Source organism: Ailuropoda melanoleuca, chromosome 17 (assembly GCF_002007445.2).
Source record: "Ailuropoda melanoleuca isolate Jingjing chromosome 17, ASM200744v2, whole genome shotgun sequence".
In the NCBI taxonomy this organism is placed as follows: domain Eukaryota; kingdom Metazoa; phylum Chordata; class Mammalia; order Carnivora; family Ursidae; genus Ailuropoda; species Ailuropoda melanoleuca.
The window spans coordinates 31,365,979-31,390,437 of record NC_048234.1 but is presented as its reverse complement, the minus strand read 5'-3'; the positions used below and the strand labels follow the sequence as shown (position 1 = coordinate 31,390,437).

At 35.5% G+C, this 24,459-nt stretch overlaps 1 protein-coding gene across 1 annotated transcript in view; it reads right to left on the bottom strand.

Moving 5' to 3' along the window:
• Positions 1 to 24,459, bottom strand: part of VPS13A (vacuolar protein sorting 13 homolog A) — a 240,974-nt gene that overhangs the window by 83,412 nt on the left and 133,103 nt on the right. Inside the window, 10 exon segments of the mRNA XM_002925447.4 lie at positions 1,236 to 1,491; positions 1,661 to 1,819; positions 3,109 to 3,210; positions 4,331 to 4,687; positions 5,402 to 5,494; positions 14,512 to 14,744; positions 15,688 to 15,905; positions 16,447 to 16,616; positions 16,954 to 17,081; positions 23,967 to 24,117. Of these exon segments, the coding sequence (XP_002925493.1) occupies positions 1,236 to 1,491; positions 1,661 to 1,819; positions 3,109 to 3,210; positions 4,331 to 4,687; positions 5,402 to 5,494; positions 14,512 to 14,744; positions 15,688 to 15,905; positions 16,447 to 16,616; positions 16,954 to 17,081; positions 23,967 to 24,117 (1,867 nt within the window).

Genomic DNA, 24,459 nt, shown 5'->3' with positions numbered 1-24,459 from the left:
GTTTTTAGACATAAGACTATTAAAAAAAGGGCTATTTCTTTGTATAATCTATACAAAGGGATATATTAAGAAGCCACAATACATTCCCACAGCACTCATCTAAAACCTTCAAAGCACTTACCAAAAAAAATTTTTAATTGAAAAAAAATTTTCATTCAGTAGTTTAACCTAAGTGCAATATATGTTTTGAAACTAACAAGAGAAATTATTATAAAATATAAGAACACTGATCTTTGGTTTGCTGTCATAATAACCAGAGCCTAATACCTGTAGGCAGTCACTGGCGATTACCAAAGTAGCTGCAAAATTTCGGTTTTTCATTATTCCAACAACCTGTGATACTTTATGGTTTCTAAGACCTGATTAAACAAAATTTTATACACGTTTATTTAATATACATATTGCATTTTATTGGGGGGTGTGAATTATTTATTTACATATACCCCTCCCCCAACTCCATAAAAATGTTAGTTCAAAAACAAGTCAGGTAAAATTGACGAAAGCAATTCACTGAGAATGCCAGCACAACACCTGAAACCTAGCCATTGCTAAGCAACATTTCCTGACTAGGAAAAAGCACAAGGTATCAGTTTTAGCACCACTCCCCTCTGTTTAGTAATCTTTCAAATTCCCTCCCGTCTCCCTAATTATTTAAATATCAGAGTATCAGAAAGGGATGTGGGTGAGGCTTTGGGACTAGGTAACTTCACAATGAATAAATATTATGACAATTAAGAATTTTTTACTTTCATTTCTCATGAAAACGAAACACTCCTGAGAATCACAAAGGACTAAAGAACAACCTTCCACCTCAACAGGCAGAAAATAAAAACCATTTACAAACCCAGAAACCAATACAGTGTGCCATTTTCATGATTTCAAACTTTATTTTGAATTCTCATGGCTGTAAAACTAGTGGAATATTACTGAATTATACAAAATGTGGTTAAAACAACAAAAAGCTGAGTAAGGACAGGATCAAATCTTTCTCCTCCCAAAAATATGAAATGGTGAATTACCATGCCCTAGAGAACGCAGTGGATAAAGTCACAATTTGGAATATAAAAATACAGTGACAACAAGCAACCAAAGCCTTGCAAAAGAAAAAGCAAAAGTTCCTGACCTATTTGGAAGGAGATTTAAAAACCTGTAAGATACTACATTCAAGTAAAATGCGATGAAAAAAATGTAACTTAAAAGAAATTAAAGCCCCAGGAAAATAATTTAACACTTACTGAGAAGAATGAAGAAGAGTTTACTGCTTAGGCTGGTCATTGCATTGAAATGATCATTGTCTTTAGTTCCCACATAGTCCATACTTAAACTCTCCTCATTTTTCAATACGTATGATTTTGCCAATGGAACGGTAAGTACGCTAAAAGAATCACTTGGTGAAACAGAGACAGTAAGTCCGAGAGAATTTAAAATCATAAATGGTGCTAGATCCCGTAGGAAGACAGTTGAAGCTCCAGTGGCAGCTTCTGTAAATGCCTAATAAGGAAGAGTTATTGTAAATAAAATGAAAACTAAATGACAATCAGAACACTAAGGGATGTATGACAAATAACTAAATTAATAAAAAGCTTTTTATTCAATTAAAAAAAAGGCTTAGGCTCAGACTAGTATACCAACACTTAAGGTTTCAAATTTCTTTTCTTACCTTGGCTAAATTATTTAACATTACAAGACCACATTTGGATAATGTAATGTTTAGTTGGTCTTTTGAATGGAAACTGATAACAGTTTTATATTCTGGCACTTTATAATTTTCTTCTTCAGTATCTGACTCAACAATGGCCTTTTTTGCTTTCTTTTTCATCTAAAACGACATATAAATTACAGAAATATAAGGAAAATTTGTTCCTAGGAACACGTTATTCATTTTGCAAAGAAAAAACAAACTAGACAAATTCAATAATAACATTAGAGACAACAATAAGTTTTATCAGTTCCACTGCCTTACTGGAATTGCTTGGATATCTGCCAACTAAGGTCACACAGGACAGGGGCAATATTAGAGGAAAAAATACTTCTTATCCTCAGTGATACTAAAACGGCAAACACAATTCAAAAGGAAAAATAAACCCTAAACCTAAAATCACTAAATGCATGTAGCATTTAAATGAAAATTTAAAAGCACATACTTCATAGCTCATGGACATTCAGAACAAGAAAAATCGTTAGGCTTATTGGCTATGGAATAAATAAAGAGAAACCAAGGGACTTAAAAAGTCCAAAAACAGTTGCAGAATAGTGCCACTAGAACCTACGACTCCGGAGCATCAACACCATCCACCAGTGCTTTAGGATTCACAGATCCACTGCCCAGGTAGATTCTGATCTAAAAAACACCCAGGAAGTTTCTTTATCCAATCCTTTATCTGAAATATGTACGAAGTACATGTAGTAATCTAATACAAAAAAGTTGGACAAGCTAGTAACCTTTGTTGTTATATTAACCGGCTTTCAACCACTGAAAATGTATCTGCAGGTGACTGAATCATTATTTAGAGAGGAGACATGCTAGCAATTCTTCAGTTTCCTGCTCTGAAGCACAATTTCATCCATCTAAGGGTCCTGACTCTTATGATTACATAAATTTACAATCCATCTGAGAAACAAGTAATAGTATACTTTCTTCTGTATGTACACCCTTCTAAGGACAAAGGAAACTCAGGGTAGACAGCAACCGACAAGAAGATGCTAGAGGCATTTAACACGGTGGTTCTGAGCAGGGCTCTGCAGCCGAAACTGCAAGCCACCTCTTCCACTCTGAAGGTACTGCTTTAGGGAAGGCTCTAAAGCTCTCTCGTCTCAGTTCCTTCACATGTTAAAAACTCTGACTTCAGAGGGGTGCTGTGGGGGTTCAAGCAAAAGTACATTACTTAAAACAGCGTCTAGAACACAATAAATGTTACACAATAACTTGCATTAGCATAGGAGGCACTGGTCTTGGGTCTGAAAATTACATTCACAGGCCACACAGGGAAGTACGCGGCAAGGCTAAGAATGAGAAAACCTGAACTTTGTTGTTATTAAAACTGAACTGTTTTGTGTGGTATGGACATTTACAGTTTTTGAAAAACAATTTTCAGACTTCAAATATACCTTGATTCCAAGATTCCACGGCCTAAAATCCTCAGTCTGATCAATTTCTAAGGGTTCCAGCAAAGGCTCCCATACACCAAACATTTCATTGTAATAATGCACCTAGAGAGAGAGAATTAAATTTTGAAATAAGGCCTTTCCTTTCTAAAAGGATCTTCCATGCTGTTTCCCACCACTATTTCCTTTGGCTCCGCTATTTCTTTATATGAAAACTGTTCTCCGAGACTTTCCTTAGTTCTTATACACACACTTTTCTCACCTGGCTAACTTCATAGTCTAGTCCTCACAATTTAATCCAGATAAAACTCTCTTTTAAGCATTTTTCCTTGACTTCCAGACTGGGCTAAAAATCAAAAACTGCATCCATTTATCATGTATTATTGACGTTTTTAAACAGATCTGCCTATCTGCACTGATCTTTTGAAATCTCTTGATGATGAATTACAATTCCGTAAGTGCTTATTTATTTGAACTCTCAGAATGTCTTGGACATCCTAGACCATATCCTCTGCAAAATATACAGAATCTAGCCAGAATTTCAAAATCTGAAATCCAGTCAGTCAGTTCTACCACTATTAGTGTATATTTCTGTATCAACACACAAATAATTTATCAGCTCATAAATTTTTGTATTTATTAATATAAATTAGTAGAATATCCAATTAGTTTCCACTACACATAAACTCATAAATTAAACCAAAATATTTTTGGGGATAATTCTATGTAGATAAATTCTGAAGTAAAATGTATGTTGGTTCAAAAGAAGTATCTCCCTTATAATTAAAGTACTCTCACAAAAATGTGAAAGATCTTTATAGATATTAAAGTTAATGCACTGTATAAAAGTATGAGGCATATCCTTCTAATTCTTTCTACTACTCTTTTAGAAGAGATTCAGAAATAGTCTATTATCCTTCTAAAGGAAAAAAGATATTCAATTCTTAAAAATAAGAATTCTGAATCTAATCAATACTTTATTAATGTATCATCTTTAAGTTGATAAAATCAATTGATATATCCAAGTTAAGTTTATATTACAATAATATACACATAAAAACAACTATACCAAGGGCATAAATTTGTATACTTTCTTCTAAAAGTACCATGAGCCAACATTCATATTTACAATAAACTTAATTAAAATACTTACGTAAGATACCAAAAATACACCATGTGTAGCATTATTTGTAATAAACTCCGGAAAAATACTGCATATACTTACTTCTAGTTCAAGCTGACAGTAGAGATTTATCAAGGAACTCCAGTTTTTGCCTTCCCCTGAAAAACGTGATTTTGCCAAGAGCATAGGCACTGTTCTATGACCAATTCCAGCCTCAAGAACTATAAAAATAGAATCAATGTTCACTCTTATCATCTCTCCTTTGAGTATCAATTCAGTTGTGGGAGCTTTGTTTTCAACTTCATTTGGTTCTTCAAGGAACCACATTTTTAAATTCTTTGTATCCTTCTTCTCCCATAAATGTGCTGTAGAAGTAGTAGTTTCTTGGGGGATGGTATCCTTGGACGTATAAAGTGCTGATGTTATGGTAATCACAGTATTTATGATAACTGGTGAAACCTAAGGGGAAAAATTTAGTAAAAAATCTAACCATACCACTTTCAAAAATTAGGTACTTCAAAAAATATTAAATATATTTGTTGAAAGATCATGAAGCATTAATATTAAACTACTATCACACCATGGAATAGTAGATACAGTTTATTGCCTACGAAAATTTTATAACTAATTTCAATTTTTAAAAAAGATGTATTTATTTATTTTGAGAGAGAAAGAGTGTGCACATGTGCACAAGTTGGGGAAAGGGCAGAGGGAGAGAGAGAACCTGGACCAGAGTCCCTGCTGAGTGCGAAGCCTGATGTGGCGCTCAATCCCATGACCCCATGGCCCCAAGATCATAACCTGAGCCGAAGAGTCAGATATTCAATCGACTGAACCACCCAGGTGCCTCTAATTTCAATTTCTAAAATATTAACCTGAATCTTACAGATAATTAGATTGATCAAGTGTTAAGTTCAACCATGTATATCATAGAAATGTTAGATGTTAACTACAGAAGAAGTCAAACACCAATAAAATAAACAACGTTCAAATGTGTATTAAATACACCGTAATAATGTGTCACATAAAAATACTTTCAAAGACACAGCTGCTCTATTTTTTGCTTATTTAACAATTAAAAGACTTGATATAATAATTGCTTATTTCTAGGTTTTACTACTTTTTTAAAAAGGTGCCCTAAAGATATGAATAACTGATTACATTTTAACTTACCTTTAGTGTGAGGGACTTTACTGATATATCAATCACTTGTGGATCTGTACCTATTTGAGTAGCTTGATAGAACAAGTCACAGGGCTGCAAAACCTAGGAGAGAAAAATTCAATACCACCAAATTAACATTGTTCTAAAAGTTTTATTTAAAGACATTCCTAGTAATCGTTACATTAAATAAACAAGTAACTTTTAAAAAACACAAGTGACTCAATAACACAATTATCTTTTATACTTGTCATTTCTAATAGAAAGTACTAACAATAATAGCAACAATATTAATAAAACATAGTTAAGTCAAGAAGCTTAAATATGCTTAAATACATGAAAACCCCATAAAGCTTATATTATATATTTTATTTTACTTAATATAATACAATTTTCTCCATTATAAAGTTGAAACAAAATAATCTACACAGGAAAAGCTACAAAAGATGAGGAAAAAATTATAAATACATTAGATTTACTAAATAACTCTTAACATAACCATAAATTAACTGAAGTTTTATCTAACTGTGGCAGAATTCTGCCCTCTAGCCCCTAAAAGAATCACATTGCTCTCAAGCACAAAACATATTCACTCACCTCCTAAGGCTTCTAATAGCCTCATCCCATTATAGCCTGAAGTCTAAAATCTCATCATCTAAATCTGTTATCCCATCATAGATGGATCTCATTTTTATTTCTCACTGATGCAAAAATCCAAAATTCCATCTCTTATCAGCTCAAGGTCTAAAATCTCAATCAGGCACAGGTGCTAATGAAGTAACTATGTGTAATCTATTAAGTACAGCTGCTGGGGCACAATTTCCCTTCTGTGGATCTGTGAAAGGAACAGAAGTTATCTGCTCCCATCCTCCCAATACAGAATGGCGGGGCAGACATAGGATAACTATTAGAGATTGCAGTTTAAAAGGGGAAAATGGAAGGTAAAAAGAAGTCACTAGCCCAAAGTAACCTGAAATCCAGCCGGGTACACGAGTTTCTTGATAAGGTTTCAAAGACTAGGAACAACTGTCTGTGGCTCTCACCTCTATCCTCTGAATCATCCTTCCTTTTCTAGAAAGGGTAGCACAGATCTGTAACCACACAGTTTTATCATACTGCTTCCTGCCAGAATTTTGGGGGGTCCAGAGAGTCTCTCTTCATTTTCTACTCCCTGTCCCTCCCAGTCCATGCTGGCAGTGTTTCTGCTAAAATCACTTTCTCAAGAACCTTGAAGGCCTTCTGTAAATTTTACAAAGTTTTACTCCATTAGACAAAAGCAACAGCCACCGATCTTTTTGAGATAATCATGGTCTCTCCTCCTGCCGCGACCGTTAAAGGATGACACCTTTATGATTCCTAGACTGCCCTCAGTGTGATTGAGAAGATCTGTGAATCATATACTAGTCTCTTGAAAGGGCCCTCTGTGAGTCGGAACACTATGATTTTTTGACCTAAGATGTAGCAGAAGTTTATACGATCACACGGTCTTCTCTCTATGCTACACTTTGGCAGCCATTTCTGACTTTTAGCATCTTCTGACATTTGGAAAGCTAAGAAATATCAAATTCATAAAGTCCTGGTTCTCTGGTTCTTTTTGTTTAACTGTTCTTCCTCATCTCTCTGCTCTATCATTTTACCATAAACAATAAGAAATCAGGCAACATTTTCAAATCAGGCAGCTTAGAAATCTCCTTAGCTATATATCCATGTGTGTCACTTATGAGTTCTGCTTTCCAAACAACTACAAGACACAGTATTGCAAAGCTCTTTGTGACTACATTTCAGGCCATCCCTTTAATTTCCAATAACACGTCTTTTACCTTCCTTGTAGGCCCTCTTTGCAGCATCATCAAAGACCATATTCTTACCAAGAGTCTATTCAACACAACTGAGGCTTTGTCTATCAATCTCCATAAAATTCCTCCAGATTCTGCATACTGCCCATTCCAAAGCTGCTCCCACGTTCGAAATAACTGCTACAAGAGCATCTTACTACTGCTACAAACCTCTGTATTTGTTTCCTATTACTGCATAACAAATTACCACAAACCTACTAACTTAAGACAAATTTATTATTTCCCTGTTTTCATGGGTCAGGAATCTTGCTGAAATCAGGTGTCAGCCACCTGGTTGTCCTCATCTGAAGGTCTGACTAGGGAAAGATCTTCTCCTGAGCTCCTTCAGGTTGTTGGTACAATCATTTCTTTGTGGACTGAAGACTGAGATCTCCATTTGCTTGCTAGCTGTTGGCCACAGACTGCTTTCTATTTCTACTAGTCATTCACAGGTTCTTGCCTTCTCCCCAGTTTGCTCCTTCAAGGTGAGCAGGAAAGCATTTTGGTGTCTCACCATTTTAAAAATTAGGTTAGGCCCACCCAGAATCTTAGATTAACTCAAAGTTAACTAATTAGTGACTTAATTATATTTATTGATCCTGTGCACATTCAAGAGAAGACTATACTGGGCACATGCAATAGGGAACAGAAATCTTGGGGGCCATCTGTTAGAGTTCTGCTTATACTGACAATGAAGAATAAATCGGGGGGGGAAATGACATCCAAACCCATTCCCCAAAGAAATCACATTACAATCTACCAGTATTCTAATAACACTAGCAAGATCAGCTGGTACATAACTTAAATATTCAGTATACTATTTCTTTAAACTTCAAGGACAGAAAATTATAACCACTTTACAATACATGATCCGAGATTTTCAACCTAAAATTTGTTATCTCTTCATCTTACAGAAGACAAAACCAAACCAAAAAATAGTATTATACATATAAAAATTTTTCTATAACTTGAAAACTTTTCATAGTAGCCCCTTCCCAAAATGAATACAAAGGTATATGTTGATCCTTACCCAATTCCTTTATTTTCAAGTCTAGTTATTGAATATTAGAAATGTAGCTGGTCATTAACAGTAAATGTGTTTATGCCAAAACTACATTACAGTCAAGTTGTAACGAAGTCCATATAGATCGATTTAATGATGTAAAATCATTTCTTAAAATGGAACTGTTTTCCTATTATTACTAGTCTTCAACGACTGCAATTGTGATTTCAATGCTATTTCTATCATTTTTTCTCCTTCCTACTCTCTCACCTAACTGCTCCCAGTCTTATGTGATTTTCACTACCCATGCATTCCTTTCCTGCAGCTACGCTTCCCCTTCAAAGAAGCAATCTTAGGCTATAGACAATATTTACAGAAACCTACAAGAGCTCACTATAAATTCCCCCCTTAGCTACTCTTACAGGAGATGTAGTCTTCTATTATAGAATCCCCAAAGGTACTTTCAACAAAATACAGAAGAAATTAAAATAGTCTCCAATTTACGGTATTTTACCCATAAATGTAAGGCTCATATGCCATAGGAAAAACTATTAATGTAATTTAAGAATAGTAAAAATATTACACTTCTTTCAATAGATGGTAGTTAAAGCACTCAATAAAATTGCACATTTACTCATGATTAAGATTCTTTCAAAATTAGATAGGGAAAATTTCTCAACATACTAAAGGTTTTATATATAAATTCACAAGCAAATATTAAAATCATACTAATATGACCTAACTTAATAACGTGAACACAATGAGGATGAATCATTACTCTCATTCAAGGAACAAACAATGTTACTTTTGCAGGTGATTTTTAGAAAATATAACATCATTAAAAATATTAGTACAGGTAACAAGTTTAGGAAAATTATAGAATAAGATAAATTCACTTAAAAAGCTGACAGCCCAGGGGCACCTGGGTGGCTCAGGTGGTTAAGTGTCTGCCTTCGGCTCAGGTCATGATCCTGGTCTCCAGAGATCCAGCCTGGCATTGGGTTCTCTGCTCAGCGGGGAGTCTCCTCCCTCTGCCCCTCACCCAGCTCATGCTCTCTCTCTCTCTCAAATAAATAAAATCTTTTAAAAAAACAAAAAGCTGACAGCCCAGCCATCAAAAAGAATGAAATATTGCCATTTACAAGGACATGGATGGAGCTACAAAGTACCATGCTAAGTGAAAGAAGTCAGGCAGAGAAAGACAAATATCATGATTTCACTCATTTAAGAAACAAAACAGATGAACGTTAAGGAGAAGGGAAAAAAGAGAGAGAGAGAAAGAGAGAGAAAGAAGCAAACCAAGAAACAGACTCTTAACTATAGAGAACAAACCTAAGGTTTCTGGAGCGCGGGGCAGGGGTGGGGGGGCGGTGGGATGGGTTAAATAGGAGATGGGGATTAAGGAATGTACTTGTGGGGGCGCCTGGGTGGCACAGCGGTTAAGCGTCTGCCTTCGGCTCAGGGCGTGATCCCGGCGTTATGGGATCGAGCCCCACATCAGGCTCCTCTGCTATGAGCCTGCTTCTTCCTCTCCCACTCTCCCTGCTTGTGTTCCCTCTCTCTCTGGCTGTCTCTATCTCTGTCAAGTAAATAAATAAAATATTAAAAAAAAAAAAAAAAAGGAATGTACTTGTGATGAGCACTGGGTGTTGCATGGAAGTGTTGAATCGCCAATATTGTACACCTAAAACAATATTACACTGTACGTTAACTGGAATTTGAATAAAAACTTAAAAAAAAGGTGACAGCTATTTATTATGATATAAAATGATTTAACTTATTAGGATTTAGGAATTTATTCAAAAATTATCATAAAACACTAATGAATGAAATAAGGTCAGACAAATATAAATTTATACTGTACAGGAGGCAAAGATGAGAATATCCCATATGTTAAAATGGGTAGAAAAATTTGGTACCATGTATCCTTTGAAAATTAAATAAATTCTCTTTTAAAAACGCATGTATACAACACTTAACATACATTTTTTTAAAGTTTCATGAAGTTCTACTAAGCATCCATGGACCCCAATTAATATTAAATTAAGAAACTTTAATATAAAATAAATACAATATCAATTAAAGTTGTATTAACTACAACTTATCAAAATGTATGTGGCCAAAACTGCTGGTTGGCCATAAATACTCTCAAAATTCTCTATAATCACAGAAGTTTCCCTTAACACGTGGTTACCCAGCTAAAGATCTCCTTCTCTAGACTCGCATTTCCATCTATGAAGGAAACAACTTGTAGCACAGTAATAATCCATCTACAAGTTGAAGGTGATGTTAAAAAAGTCTGCTTCCAAGTAGAAGCAAGCTACCAAGACAACCCTGCAAAGTGCCAAGGGTGGGGGGGGAGCAGGGAAGTTATCTCAAAACTTGGAAGTGATTTACCTTCAGGTTATTTGTCAAATTCTTTAGCTGTATACTAAGCAGAAGGCTATCACTAGGTTAGCAATTTCAAAATGGTCAGCAGAATGGGACCAAGAAGAAAAAAATCAATTTCTCTGAACAAGCAGATTAAGTTACATCCTAGGAATAGCTCAGCAACAAGATGGAAAGAATCTTTTAAATGTAGTTAAGCCATGCTTCAGCTACTTCTTTGGGGGGGTACCTCTTGTTACAGCAGCCTAACTAATATCCTAATACAGAATTTCACACCTAGAAGTTGGCACCACTGTAATAAAGTCAAATATCTGACTGATTTAGCAACTGAATGGACATGGGATATTTTAAAATGAGAGAGGACATCAACTACTTTCATTGTGACCTCTATCCGTACTCTCTAAATGATTAAGTTTTTCTTTCCATCTTATTTCTTAACTCAGGCAAAAGACCCTGGGGGCAAAGCATTCCCTGATGGCAACTGAAACTATCCCCGCATGCAGAGATGACTGTCCTGAGCCAGCAAGACCCCACATGACTGACCCCAAGAAAATGGCCCACCTGACCTTTACTGCCCACCTGCATGGACCCACCGACCTCTGTCCCAGTTTTTCCTTCTATAAACCTGGAAAAAATTTTGGCACCTTGGAGACAATCTTTGAGATACTGGCCCATTGTCTTCTTGGTGTCGGCCTCACTGAAATAAATTCCTTCCTTGTTTCACCGCCACTCATGTCTCTGCGTTTGGATTTTGCAAGTGGCCAGTGGTCAAACGTTGTCTGTTTGGAACCCCAGCCAGACAACGTACTTTAGAAAAAAGCCTACTGCCAGACAGGTTTGGAATACTTAAAATGTTGCTATTTATTAGCTCCTTCATTCTGCTGTTTGCAAATCCCTATAAGAGAAAGGGAAATACTGAGGAGACTCAGGCTCTAAAGAGGAGCCTCAGCAAGAGATAAGACTGCGGCTCCTACACTTTCTCCGGCAATTTTCGGTAAAATCAAACATGGGAACCAGCCCATGACAAAAACAACAACAACAACAACAATTAGAGTACAGATAGTGCCCGTCCCCCTCGCTCAATCCTGTTACTTAAGTAGTCTTTACTAAATGAGGATGAAAGCAGAATCAGTATAGAGATTAGTAAATAAAACAGGAGTTTTCTAGAATAAATGAATGAATGCATTCTTTGGTTATGGTTGCTTACACCTGAACTACCTAGAACTAAACTAAATGTTCAAGGAATGAAAAAATGCCAAAGAAATCCTTATCAGCCACGCAAAAGCCTTCTGTTAATTCAACTGCTAGAGCAGTAGGAAGTGAGCTGTGGAAACAGTGCAGCTCCCAAAAAGAGACAACAGCCACTTCAAATGGGTCTACAGAGAATAAGAGTTAAAAAAAAAAAAATCATTTAGAGGGGAAAGCTGGGGCCACCTGAGAAAATGACCATGTTTTTCCATGGGAGTGAAAATGGAAGATTCCAACATGGGCTCTCCCAGGAACTTGACTTCATTGCAAGAGCTGCAAGTTTTCACATTTCTGCTCACAAGATGTGACACTCGTTACGGATAAGTGACTACCAAGTGCTCCCCATTCTTATTTTTCTGAATGGGTTTTTTAAGTGCAGTTATCCTGTCCTTATGCCATCATTATATAGTGGTTGTGTGTGTCGGTGATGGAGTATTTGCTGAAAAGCCGTGGCTTGTCTATTAGTTAATAGAACATCAAATAAGAGAAGTCACAGCAGACTGAACTAAGAAAATCACCTCAAGATCCTGGACTTTGAGATTGTATCCCTTAAGGAAGAGATGAACATGTTCTATGGCTGAGAAAACACAAATATGAATTATTTGTGTGGACAAAGAAGAAACCTCTGAGTGAACTAATAGGGCAGGACCTCTAATCGTTACTGATTATCTCCTCGTAGAGAGCAAAACGGAGTCTCTCAAGTCAAGCAGGAGCCTGTGTCAAGCAAAGATGCAAGCAGTTAAGGTACCCCAGCTAGGAGATATGGCTGGGACAAGCGTCAGCTGACACCCCAGAACTGATAAGGAGCAGAGCCAGAGACCCAAAACTGATTAAATCCCTTTAAAAAGGAAAGGATTTGGGCAGTAAACTGTCAGACTCTTCAGACCTGACCCTTCTGTCTGACCACTTAAAAAAAGGCAATTGCCACCGAAGGCTCTGCCTGATTGATCTCCGAACAGAACAAAGAGCCTTCCCCGCTTGAACATCAGAAGCAGTAAGTGCTGAGAGCTGACCCGGACCATACCGTGGCCTTATCTCAGCTGCGCGCCCCCAGACTGCCTTCTTGTTTGGTTCATTAACTTCCGTGATCTTGTTTGTTGTGTGATTTGTCTTATGTCCTGTTTTGTGTGCTGTAAGAAGCCAAGTTTAATCACATGGTGAACTGTCATTGAGTCTGGAATCCTGAACCTGCTTTATAATTGTGATTTAACTTTGCTTTATGATTGAATAAAGCTGACACTGTGGAAAGACCCAAGTCCTGTGTGCGCCTTCGTAGCATCCTCAGGACACTCCTTTTCTATAGAAATACAAGTTTTACCTGAGCACAAGGTAGCTCAGAAAAAAAGACCACATTCCCCAACCCTTTGTGAAGATAGGTGTGGTCATACAGCTAAGTTCAAGTTGTTAAAACCACAGGATCAAGATGAAGACACGTATGCTAGCCTAAGTCACTAAACTTAATACCTAACCTAATTGCAGTTTCAATGTCCCCTGAGAAATGCAGTCTTAGGAAACTTCTGCCCTGCACATGGACCCTTCTCCATCCCCAAAAGGAAGATAAATTAATCCAACAAGAAGACTCCCTCTTTTTCCTCTAAGGGAACATGACCTTGTCTGAGACAATCCTTTCTTTTGCTAATAACTTCCTCGCCCCACCCTCCTTCCCGTAAAGAATCTTCATTTTATATAACTCCTATATGCATCCTAGATGGGATGCAGCCAAATGCATGAAATCCTTAATAAAGTCAATTGGATCTTCAAATCTACTTGGTCGGACTTTTGTCTTTTCACAAAGCCAAACAGATATAAATAGAAGAAATATATGTAAAATGTCTAAATTATAACCTAAAAGAGAATCCGTACCCCCTCCATTTCTATTTCCTCTTTTCTTAGTGGTGAGCCCGCAGCCTTGCAAACTACGAAAATAAACTCTCTTGTATCCTAATATATATGTATTTACTTATAACAAAATTATAGCTTATATTTCTATGTTGATGGTATTTATGGTATTACATTTATGCTTCTACTACTCCTTGCAGAAGTCTACACATTTTATAAGTGTCCCGTATGAGTAGTAGAAGTAATAGGTTTATACGTGCTCCATATGAGAAGTAATAGGTAGTTGAAAAAGATGTGTATGTCTTTGAAGAAATAAACTAATCAGTTATGAAGAGGTAGAAGGCCAAGAGGCTACCAGAGAGTAAAACACAAATGTGATGTTTATCAAAGCAAATGTCTGAATGTTCGAATAAGTTATACGTAGAAAAGAAAAAACATACCTCAGCAAAAATGTCGAGATGGGAGGAAAAGATTAAAAATAATAAAACTGAAACAACCAAGCAAACAACTGGTAGAAAGTCTCAAAGGCCTCAGAGGAACTGACGAGGTCAGAAAGCCACAGTGCGGTCTTTGAGAAGTGTCCAAATGAAAACACCTTAGACTATTCCCACAAATACATACACACTGAGGAGCAACTGGAGAAAGAAAAGACGTGCAAAGCTGCTATAATGATAATCTAGACTAGGCGCTCGGAGAAGAAAGTTATTTTACGGAGAAAGGCTGGAAGGTATGTAGGTAGTATTCTAAAGTAGTATATACCAAATTCAAAATAGTTTACAATTAAGCAGGTAATGAAAAAGTAAACTCACAGTAGTGATTTTGCCTTTTCTCTTGACTGGAAGAAATGGGCATGCTCTCACTTGAAGATCTTTAATGGCAGCAGCCATTGTATTGTTCTCAAGGTCACCTTTCCAGCAAATTTCACATTGTGTTGTAATGACTAAGGCAGGAGCATCACTTCTTGTCATATCAGCCACAAACACAATTTCAGGATTTTTAATAATAATATTAACTTCCCACTTCTCTGATTCCTGTACAGGTACTAAACAGAAACAAAAATAAGTTCACATTTTAAAATATTTATAAATCTTTGTTGTACATATTATTTATTAATAATTATTTGAGAGAAAATGTTTTTTCATTCCAAGCAAAAAAAATAAAAGAATCTTAGATCCCAAAGGAATCTACTGCAATTCTCTTAGGTTAAGAATTCAAGATTCTGTAGTGGCGCCTGGGTGGCTCAGTCGTTAAGCGTCTGCCTTCGGCTCAGGGCGTGATCCCGGCATTCTGGGATCGAGCCCCACATCAGGCTCCTCCGCTGTTAGCCTGCTTCTTCCTCTCCCACTCCCCCTGACTGTGTTCCCTCTCTCGCTGGCAGAAGTAATAGGTAGTTGAAAAAGTTGTGTATGTCTCTGTCAAATAAATAAATAAATAAAATCTTAAAAAAAAAACACCAGAATTCAAGATTCTGTAAGTCTTCAGAACATTTAAAAATGTGGGGGAAAAAACCCTTTAATGGTAGAGCTGGTAACTAACCCAGTTTCCAACTCTCAACTTGATACTACTTCTGTTCTACCACAACGAACGAAATATGTAAAAGATAGTGGAGAGCTACAAAGATAACAAAAATAAAAGAGAACTTTAAGTTATAATATTCTTTAATTATGAAAAGTAATGGTTGGTTCGTTATTCTCCCTGCTTGTTTTTGTCAAAAAAAATTCTTTGAAATTGCTGCCTGTAGGGAAGTATATTTGCTTATTCTAATACAGATCTCATAATTTGTGAACCCAATACACATTTACATCCTAAAAAATATGCAAATTGCACATTCTACCAGAAAGCACACTTAAGTTTTCCTTTTACCTCTGAAAAATATTTTAATTTAGTAATTCACTTAACCTCATCATCTAGAAAGGTCATCAATGGCGAGCACTACTGTAGCACTTCAGTAATACAGATATGAAATATTTTAGCTAATAACTAACCTTCTTCCTTAGCAGTCCGTGTTTGAACACTGGTTTCTACAGCACTGCCTGTGCTGTAGGCCTCAAGAAAGACATTTGCAACTGTCAGCAGAAATTCCACACTTGCACAAATATACATTTCTTGAAGGACTAAATCAGTCACCCAACCATCTCTGACTCTTCTATACTTTACATCCATCATGTCCTTTTTGTCAAAACCAACTGTCAGTCCTATCATTCTGAAAAACACAATAAAATTCCTATGAGTATTTTACAAATAACCAAACAAACCAACAAAAGGCAAAAGACCTCTTATCCATCTAACAGCAAAGCAGCATTCTGAAGTTATTTCTCCTAGGAAGATCACAAAGTAGTCCAAATAACAAACTTAGAAACTTTCTGGAGCACAACTGTTTCATAAACTAGGAAGTACATCTGTAAGAAATTATCTCTGAATAATCTCAGCATATTTGTCTTAATTTTTCATATTTTCATGTTTATAACTTGCAGAGATCAATAATAATTTAGATAATAGAGATTAATTTAAAAATCCAATGTAACTGCACTGATTATTTCTACTTAACCAATCCATTGATCACACAGTAAGAACAGCACATAACTAAACCAGGACATTTTAAATGCTGACTGAGAACCATAACTCCATTAAATTGAAGCTCTGAAAATCTTGGGATGTACCCAGGAAACAAACATGCAACTTTGGGAATATGTTTTATAAATATTATCAACCATTTCTCAAGTAAAAAGTAAGAACACTATTACCTAGGAGTTGCCTTCTTGACATGAGGCCTTTTATCATCTAAAATACAGTTTTTTAATGAGAAGGAAGAAAATGTTGAGTCATCTGTATACATTTTTGCAGTGCTTATGATATTCTCCAACTTAAACTCAGCAAGTTTCAGAGAAGGATCACGAACATCTGTAAAGGAAGTCTGTGGAAGAGGAAATTAATACAAATTTTACAGAAAAACAAAGTCTAATACATATTTTAAGATACGAACTACCAACTTCTCTATCTTCTCCATAGGGCTTGCTAACAAAAGGCCAAAAAAAAACTTAATTTAAAAATTTATTTTTTACATCACTGCCTACAGGAAAGATGACTTAAAAGAACAATGGTTAAATTTATTATTAAAGGGAAATGATCAGTAACATTTTTCAGAGGAAAAGAAACTTCAAAATACGTATGAAATATTACCGTTACTTTAATAATAAGCATTCACGTATATAATTTTCATCAAGTGAAAAAATATTTTCTTCCCAACTCACCTGTTCAGGACCTGGACTGTACAGTACCATGGTGAGATAGTCGGTTCTGAAGCTCATATTCAGTGTTGTCTTAACTTGAGAGGCCTGCGAGTGTATTTCTACCACAGCAGCAGTCACTACAGTTGTTCCTTGGAAAAGTTAAGTTATTGGATAAGAAAGTCAAGAAAGGTAGAAGTCATTAAAATAGGTTTTAAATAGGTTTAACAGAATTTTCAATTAAATATGTAGAATAATGTTACTCAAGAAAATAATAAAGATTAGAAAATTCAGAAGGTGAACTTAGTAACTCCCGGCTTAGGATTCTTTCTGTGATAGTTTAGGAATATTAATTAAACAATTGGTGCCTCCATTTCCATTTCTGTAAAGTGAGAATAAAAAAACTAAACACCGGGTTTGTTTTGGGGATTAAGTAAAAGAGCATGTACTTATTAGACTACCTGGTGCACAGTTTAATATTCAAATTTTACTTTAAAAACTAAAACCAAACAAGACATTTTAGATATTTTCAACAACTGTTCCACTAAAAAGAAGGATCCAAAATTCATTCTTGTCTGCATTCTATATTTTGAGTCAAGGCATTATATGTACATGGAATATATTAAATGGGCTTTTCATTAAAACATAGCAATTGCTGGGGTGCCTGGGTGGCACAGCGGTTAAGCGTCTGCCTTCGGCTCAGGGCGTGATCCCGGCATTATGGGATCGAGCCACATCAGGCTCCTCTGCTATGAGCCTGCTTCTTCCTCTCCCACTCCCCCTGCTTGTGTTCCCTCTCTCGCTGGCTGTCTCTATCTCTGTCGAATAAATAAATAAAATCTTAAAAAAAAAAAAACAACATAGCAATTGCTAAGTCTTATGTTACCCAACTCCAGAGACCAGTGCCACCACACCAGGTAACTTATTTTTAATTTAGGTAAAATTTACGTCAGTGAAATATGTAGATCTTAGCTGAACAATTTAATGAGATTTTGTACATCCATGCTACCAACACTCCCATTAAGATACTGAATATTTACATCACTCCAGAAAGTTCTCTCATACCCTTTTCCAGCTCTTCCTCAACCTCTCTACCATTCTAATTTTAATCACAAAGGTTAGTTTTGTTTGTTCTTAAATTCTGTATAGAGTAACATTTAGAGTAAAACCTCTTTCATGTTTGGCTTCCTTCGGTTAACATGTTTTTCTGACATTCACCCACGTTGTCACATGTATCAGTAGTTCACGCTTTCTTAGGCAGTCTATGAAAACACACAATTTACCCATTCTAGGATTGATGACCATGTGGGTTGTTTCCAGATTTAAGCAATTACAAATAAATCTGCTACAAATACTCCTGAGTAAGTCATTTAGTGTATATATACACCTATTTTGGAGTGGAGTAGGTGAAACACTTGGATCTGAAATTTTGTCACAGGGTAGTTATATGTTATTAATTGCCGAACTCTAAGTAGTTACACTATTTCACGTTCCCAACAGTATTATGTGAGCCTCAGTTGTTTCATACTCTCATCAACACTTGGAGCTGTCAGTCTTAAAATCTAACTCATCTGGTAATGTGAAGTTTTCCTGAAATGTAACTATGTTAGCATATTTTCATCTGCTTACTTTACATTTAATATATCAACCTTTCCCAAGTATTCAACGCATCTGGTAATTATTTTTTTAAGTTACTAATTTCAAGGAGTTTTCAGGTATTCCAGATATGAAAACAATGTCAGATACACATATCATGAATATGTATCCCAGACTGAGGCCTCACTTTTCACAGTCTTGATACCATCTCTTGATAAGGAGAAGCTAAAAATATTTATGAAGTCTACTTTATAAAGTTTTTATGATTAGTGTTTTATCAACCTAAGAAATCTTTGGCAATCCCACGATCATGAAGATATTCTTCTATGGATTCTTCTAGAAGCTTAGAAGTTTTAGCTTTCAAATATATGTCTTTCATCCATCTAAATTTCTGCGTATGGCATGAAAGGACAAGGTTCAATTTTCCTGTTAAAAGGTTTATCCTTTCCCTATTGACTAGTGTCTCTTGAAAATCTGTTGCCTCTACTTGTGTGTTTTCTTGGACTCTTCTGTTTTACAAATCTGTCTATGCTAACTTTAGATTTACTGCAAATTTTGAAGCAGATAGTATAAATTTTTGTCTTTCACAATATTTTTTTGCCCTTTGTGTTGGGTTTTTTTTTTTTTCTGGCTTTCTAGTCAAGGGCATTTTTACTTCTTTCTACCCTTTAGATCTATTAATCCTTCTCCCAGCCTTATTATTCTGTCCATGACTATCAGTTAACCTGGTATGATGATCGTGGACACTTCTGACTTGTGTCCACTTTAGGGGGAAAACTTAACACTTCAGCATTAAGTATGCCTTTTAGATATTTCTAATTTTCACCATAAATAGGTACAGAATTTTGTCAAATGCTTTTTCTGTATCTATTGAAATATGATTTTTTTCCTCTTTGTTAATTTGGTGAATTATATTGATTTTTGACTGTTAAACCAACTTCGTATTTTGGGATGAATCTCACCTGTAAGATGAAATATCCTATATCCTTATTGCTGGATTCAGTACACTAATATGTTGTTAAGAATTTCCATGTCTGTGTTCATGAAGGATATTGATGTGTAATTTTTTTTTTGAAAAGACTTTTTTTCTTTTTTACCAGGATAATGCTTGCTTTAGAAAATGGCCAAGGAAGTGTTTCCCCTTCATTTTCCAGAAGAGTTTGTGTAACACTGGCATTATTTTGAACTTCAATATTTAACAGAATTTATCATTGAAATTCAATTCCTTTAACAGATACAGGGCTACTCAGACTCATTTCTTATGTCAGTTTTGGCGACTTAATGTTTTCCAGGAAATTTGTCCATTTCAAACAAGTTGTGGAATTCTTTCTCACAAAATTATTCATAATAGTCCCTTATTGTCCTGAGAGCAATCTGCAATATCTATTTAATTCTGATACTGATAATCTGTTCTCTCTTTGTCCTAATTTATCAATTTTATTAATTTTTTCCAAAGAAAACAATCTCTGACTTTGCTAATTTTCTCCACTGTATATCCATTTCTCTTCCATTGACTTCTATTCTTATCTGTATTACTACTTCATTTTAATTTACTTTGGATTTAATTTGCTCTTCCTTTTCTACTTTCTCCAACAAAAGATTTAATCTTTTATTTTTTTTTTTAAGATTTTATTTATTTATTCAACAGAGACAGAGACAGCCAGCGAGAGAAGGAACACAAGCAGGGGGAGTGGGAGAGGAAGAAGCAGGCTCCCAGCAGAGGAGCCTGATGTGCGGCTCAATCCCATAACGCCAGGATCACGCCCTGAGCCGAAGGCAGACGCTTACCCAGGCGCCCCAGATTTAATCTTTTAAACTCTTTTTCTTTCTTCATCAAATCCCTTACAGCTAAAAGTTCTTTCAGCACTGCTTTAGTTGCATCTCACAAATTTTTATTAGATTTTATGTTCACTACTTTTCAGTTTAAATAATTTTGTAATTTCCCTTGCCTTTTTTGACCCACAGGTTATTTAAAAATTGTTTGATATCCAAGTATTTCAAGCTTTTTTGACATCCTATTGCTATAGATTTCTAGTTTAATTCCATATGACCAGAAAACTTCATGGCCCCCCAGAATGGTTTATCCTTGTGAACATTCCAAGAGCCCTTTAAAAAACAAATGCATTCTGCAATTACTGAGTGTAGTATTATACTAATGTCAGGTAGGTCAGCTTGTTAACAGTGTTCAACTGTTCTATATTTTGACTTTTCGTCTATATTCTATCAATTACTAAGAGTAGTACGCTAAACCCACAACTGATTGTGCATGTGTATTTCTGCCTTTAGTTCTGTCCATTTTTCCGGCATGTTTTGAAACTCTGTTATTAGTTATAATACATTTAAAGTTGTTGGATCTTTTTTGCAAATTCGTCCCTTTATCATTGTTATAAAATACAAACTTGTAAAGAAACATTTCTGAGACAATCAGGAGAAAATGAAGCCTACCAGGATATTTTCATGGCCTACAGCAAGTACAGCTAATTTTTTAGGGGTGATAATATTACTATGACTACATTTAAAAAGTAAAGTTCTGGGGTGCCTGGGTGGCTTAGTCCATTAAGTATCTGCCTTTGGCTCAGGTCATGATCCCAGAGTCCTGGGACTGAGCCCCGCACTGGGTTCCCGGCTCAGCGGGGAGTCTGTGTTGCCCTCTGCCTTTCATCCCACTCGTGCTCTCTCTTGCTCACTCTCTCTCAAATAAATAAAATCTTAAAAAAATAAAACCAATAAAAAGTAAAGTTCTTACTGCTTAAATACCAACTAAAGGTATAACATCTGAGATTTGCTTTAAAATCATCCCGCAGAGTTAAAGCTATAATAAAGGCAGCCACATGACACCAGCTGCTGAAACTGTGTTGACGGGTACGTGTGGATTCATTACCTTATTCCTTCCACCTTGGTGTATGTGCAAATTTCAAGAAAATTATTAAAACAGTAATGTATTTAAATGTCTTTTTTCATTTCATTTTAGACATATTTTAGTTATGTCTTCATCTCTATGTTAACATGGTTAATAACATTTACATTCTTATTTACACAGTAAGTCTTCCATGTGTTAACTGTAACTATGTGATAATTTTCAATGAAGAGAATTAAGTTTATTATAACATTTTTCTCTGCTGCTACATCACAACTAGTCCATCTCTCAAAAAAGAAGAGAATCTCCTCTAATAGTGGCTCAAAACTGTGCAAAACTTAATCCACTTCACTTCTAGACGAGACTGATATGGTAGAGATTTCTCCCTTCCTAGGAACCAAAAACATGTCATCTTTTCCATATCACTTCTGTAATGTAGTTAATTTCTCATTCTACCTATTATATGAAATTTACGCTATTTTTCTTTTTAAAGACATTCTTGCACTTGTGAAATTTTTCTCACAGCATTCTGAATTCCTTTGTAATGAAACCAAGGACTTTCTAAGCCAATAAAACAAAATTTTGGGATTCCTTTTCAATGCACTTCTGAGTGGGCTCATTGTTTTTGGATCCCATGTTTTCCTTTTTTCCTGGATTCCTTGTTTATTTTGCTAGATTATATTTTCAAACTAATTTATTTAGGAATGAGTATGAAAGAAGTAAACTTTCGGTCACTAGAAAATTTTGAGAATTATTGTGTTTTCACATTTTATGGTTTGACTACATATAGAATTTTAACTTCAAAATCATTTTCCTTAGAAATTTGACTATATTGCTCCATTGTCTTTTTTCATCCATCTACCCTGTCCCACCCAGTTTAGTTCATGATACTCTGATTCCAATCACTTTTTTTCTAAGCCCCTAACAAACAGCTTGCTTTTGTTTTGAAACTAAAAATCTGACCCTTGTTGTTCTGACATTTCATGAAAATGTGTTTGCATGGGCAATCTTTGTTTATTCCATCTGCTTGAAACTTTAGATTTTTATAACCAAGAATTTATTTCAATATTTATTTAGCTCTAGAGATTTTCTTCTATCATTTCTTTGAAAGATTCTTCTCTTCCACTTTCTCAGTTCTTTCTCCTAACATACTTATTATTCTGGATTTTGCAACTTTGGAACTTTTTTTTAAAGATTTTATTTATTTATTTGACGGAGAGAGACACAGCCAGAGAGAGAGGGAAGTGGGGGAGTGGGTGAAGAAGAAGCAGGCTCCCAGCGGAGAAGCCTAATGTGGGGCTAGATCCCAGGACTCTGGGATCACGCCCTGAGCTGAAGGCAAACGCTTAACGACTGAGCCACCCAGGCGCCCCGCCACTTTCGAACTTTTGAAAGGTCTATACTTCTTAAATTTTATCTCATTTTACGTCTCTATGGCTTATTTTTCTGCTGTGTCATGGGAGATTACATCAACTATATATTCCAACTCAGTACTTATATTTTAACCTCATGCTTATTGCATTTGTTGTTTCAAAATTTCATCAATCATATTTTCGGGATCCAAGAACTCCGTCTTATCTTGAGAGGGTGGAAGGTTTAGTGATGGTAAGATTCGGTTTCTGTATTCTCAAAATCCTCTGATTATGATTTAGAATTTGTTTTCTGTTTATGTTCTCTTGTTACCTGAATTACTTCTGTTTCACTCAGAAAACAGTATTCTCTTATCCTGGTCTCTTTTATGATTAAGTTCTTGCTATTTTCTTAACCCGACCATGAATATTTTAACAATAAAGGACTAGGCTGATTATTCTACCCAGTAAGAACAGAGTTTCCTATAATGTTTTAAGTATAGGGTTGTTTTGTGTTAGGATTCTCCCTGACTGGAAAAGGTGTGTGTTATCTCAGGGCTTGGCAAGAGTGGGTCTGGTAGACTAACAGGTATCATTTTGAGGTAAGTAGGTTTAAGGATCCCCCAAAATGCAAGAATGAGAACTCTATTCTTGTGAAGCACAGTTCTCCCAGGAGCCTTAAGTGACCCAATTCTCTCTTATGCGCTGGTGCTGAATTTAGAACCCAGTCAGGTTCCACACACATTAAATTCAGTATTAGATACAACTTCTGAGTTACAGTTCCCTCTGCCCTATTCCACCCATCTATCTTCTAGATACTTGCTGAAATTCATCATTTACTAATGATCATTCTTTCTTGATGACCTTAATATTCTGATACTCCCAATTTAATAGAAAATATTCCATCTGGGATATATGCTGCACTAAGAATTAGGGAGAAGAGGGGCATGGGGAGAAAAATTGAAAATAAGGACATATAGGACAGTTGGGATAACAAGAATAAATATGAAGGAATTTTGTCACAACACAACTAGGAATTTTGATTCAACAACAACAAAATAAACAGAATGCCTAATAACAGACAATTTAGAGATACCCAGATAGGATTAGCTAATTATAAAAGATCTATAAATCTTATTTTCAAAAAACTCAAACTAGAGAATCGAAAGGAGGAAGGAAGAAATGTGGGATTAGAGATGGGGAGGGGGAGGGCTAATTTGAAGTTAAGAACATACCTTCTAAATGGTGTGAAGCATTAGTAGCTCCACTATTAACGCTATTCTGATCTTTTATTCCTGCAGGTGAGGCACCACCACCTTCTTCGTACCATATATTGCCATATAATGTTTTAAAAATAGTTGTTATATCTTCTTGACTAAGAATGAGCTGTGAAAAGAAAGATTTGCTTATTTTAACATTACTACTTTATGTAGTGAGAAATTCTCTCATGCTGAAAAGCAAGTGTTTCATTTCAGTCCTCTACAACCAATTTTTTAATGCATTAGATATTTCTACTAATAGGATATTCAGTTTCCTAAATGACCATGTGATCTTTAGTACTCTGTGAAATACAGAAATTAGATGTCAAAACCAATAAACTATGAATGATTAAGTTTTTTGCTATGAATATATCAATTAACCTAGTAATTTAAAACCTTTAAATTTAGCTACTTTGCATATTTTTAGTTACTGAGCACAATTTACAAATACAAATTACTCAAAAATGTT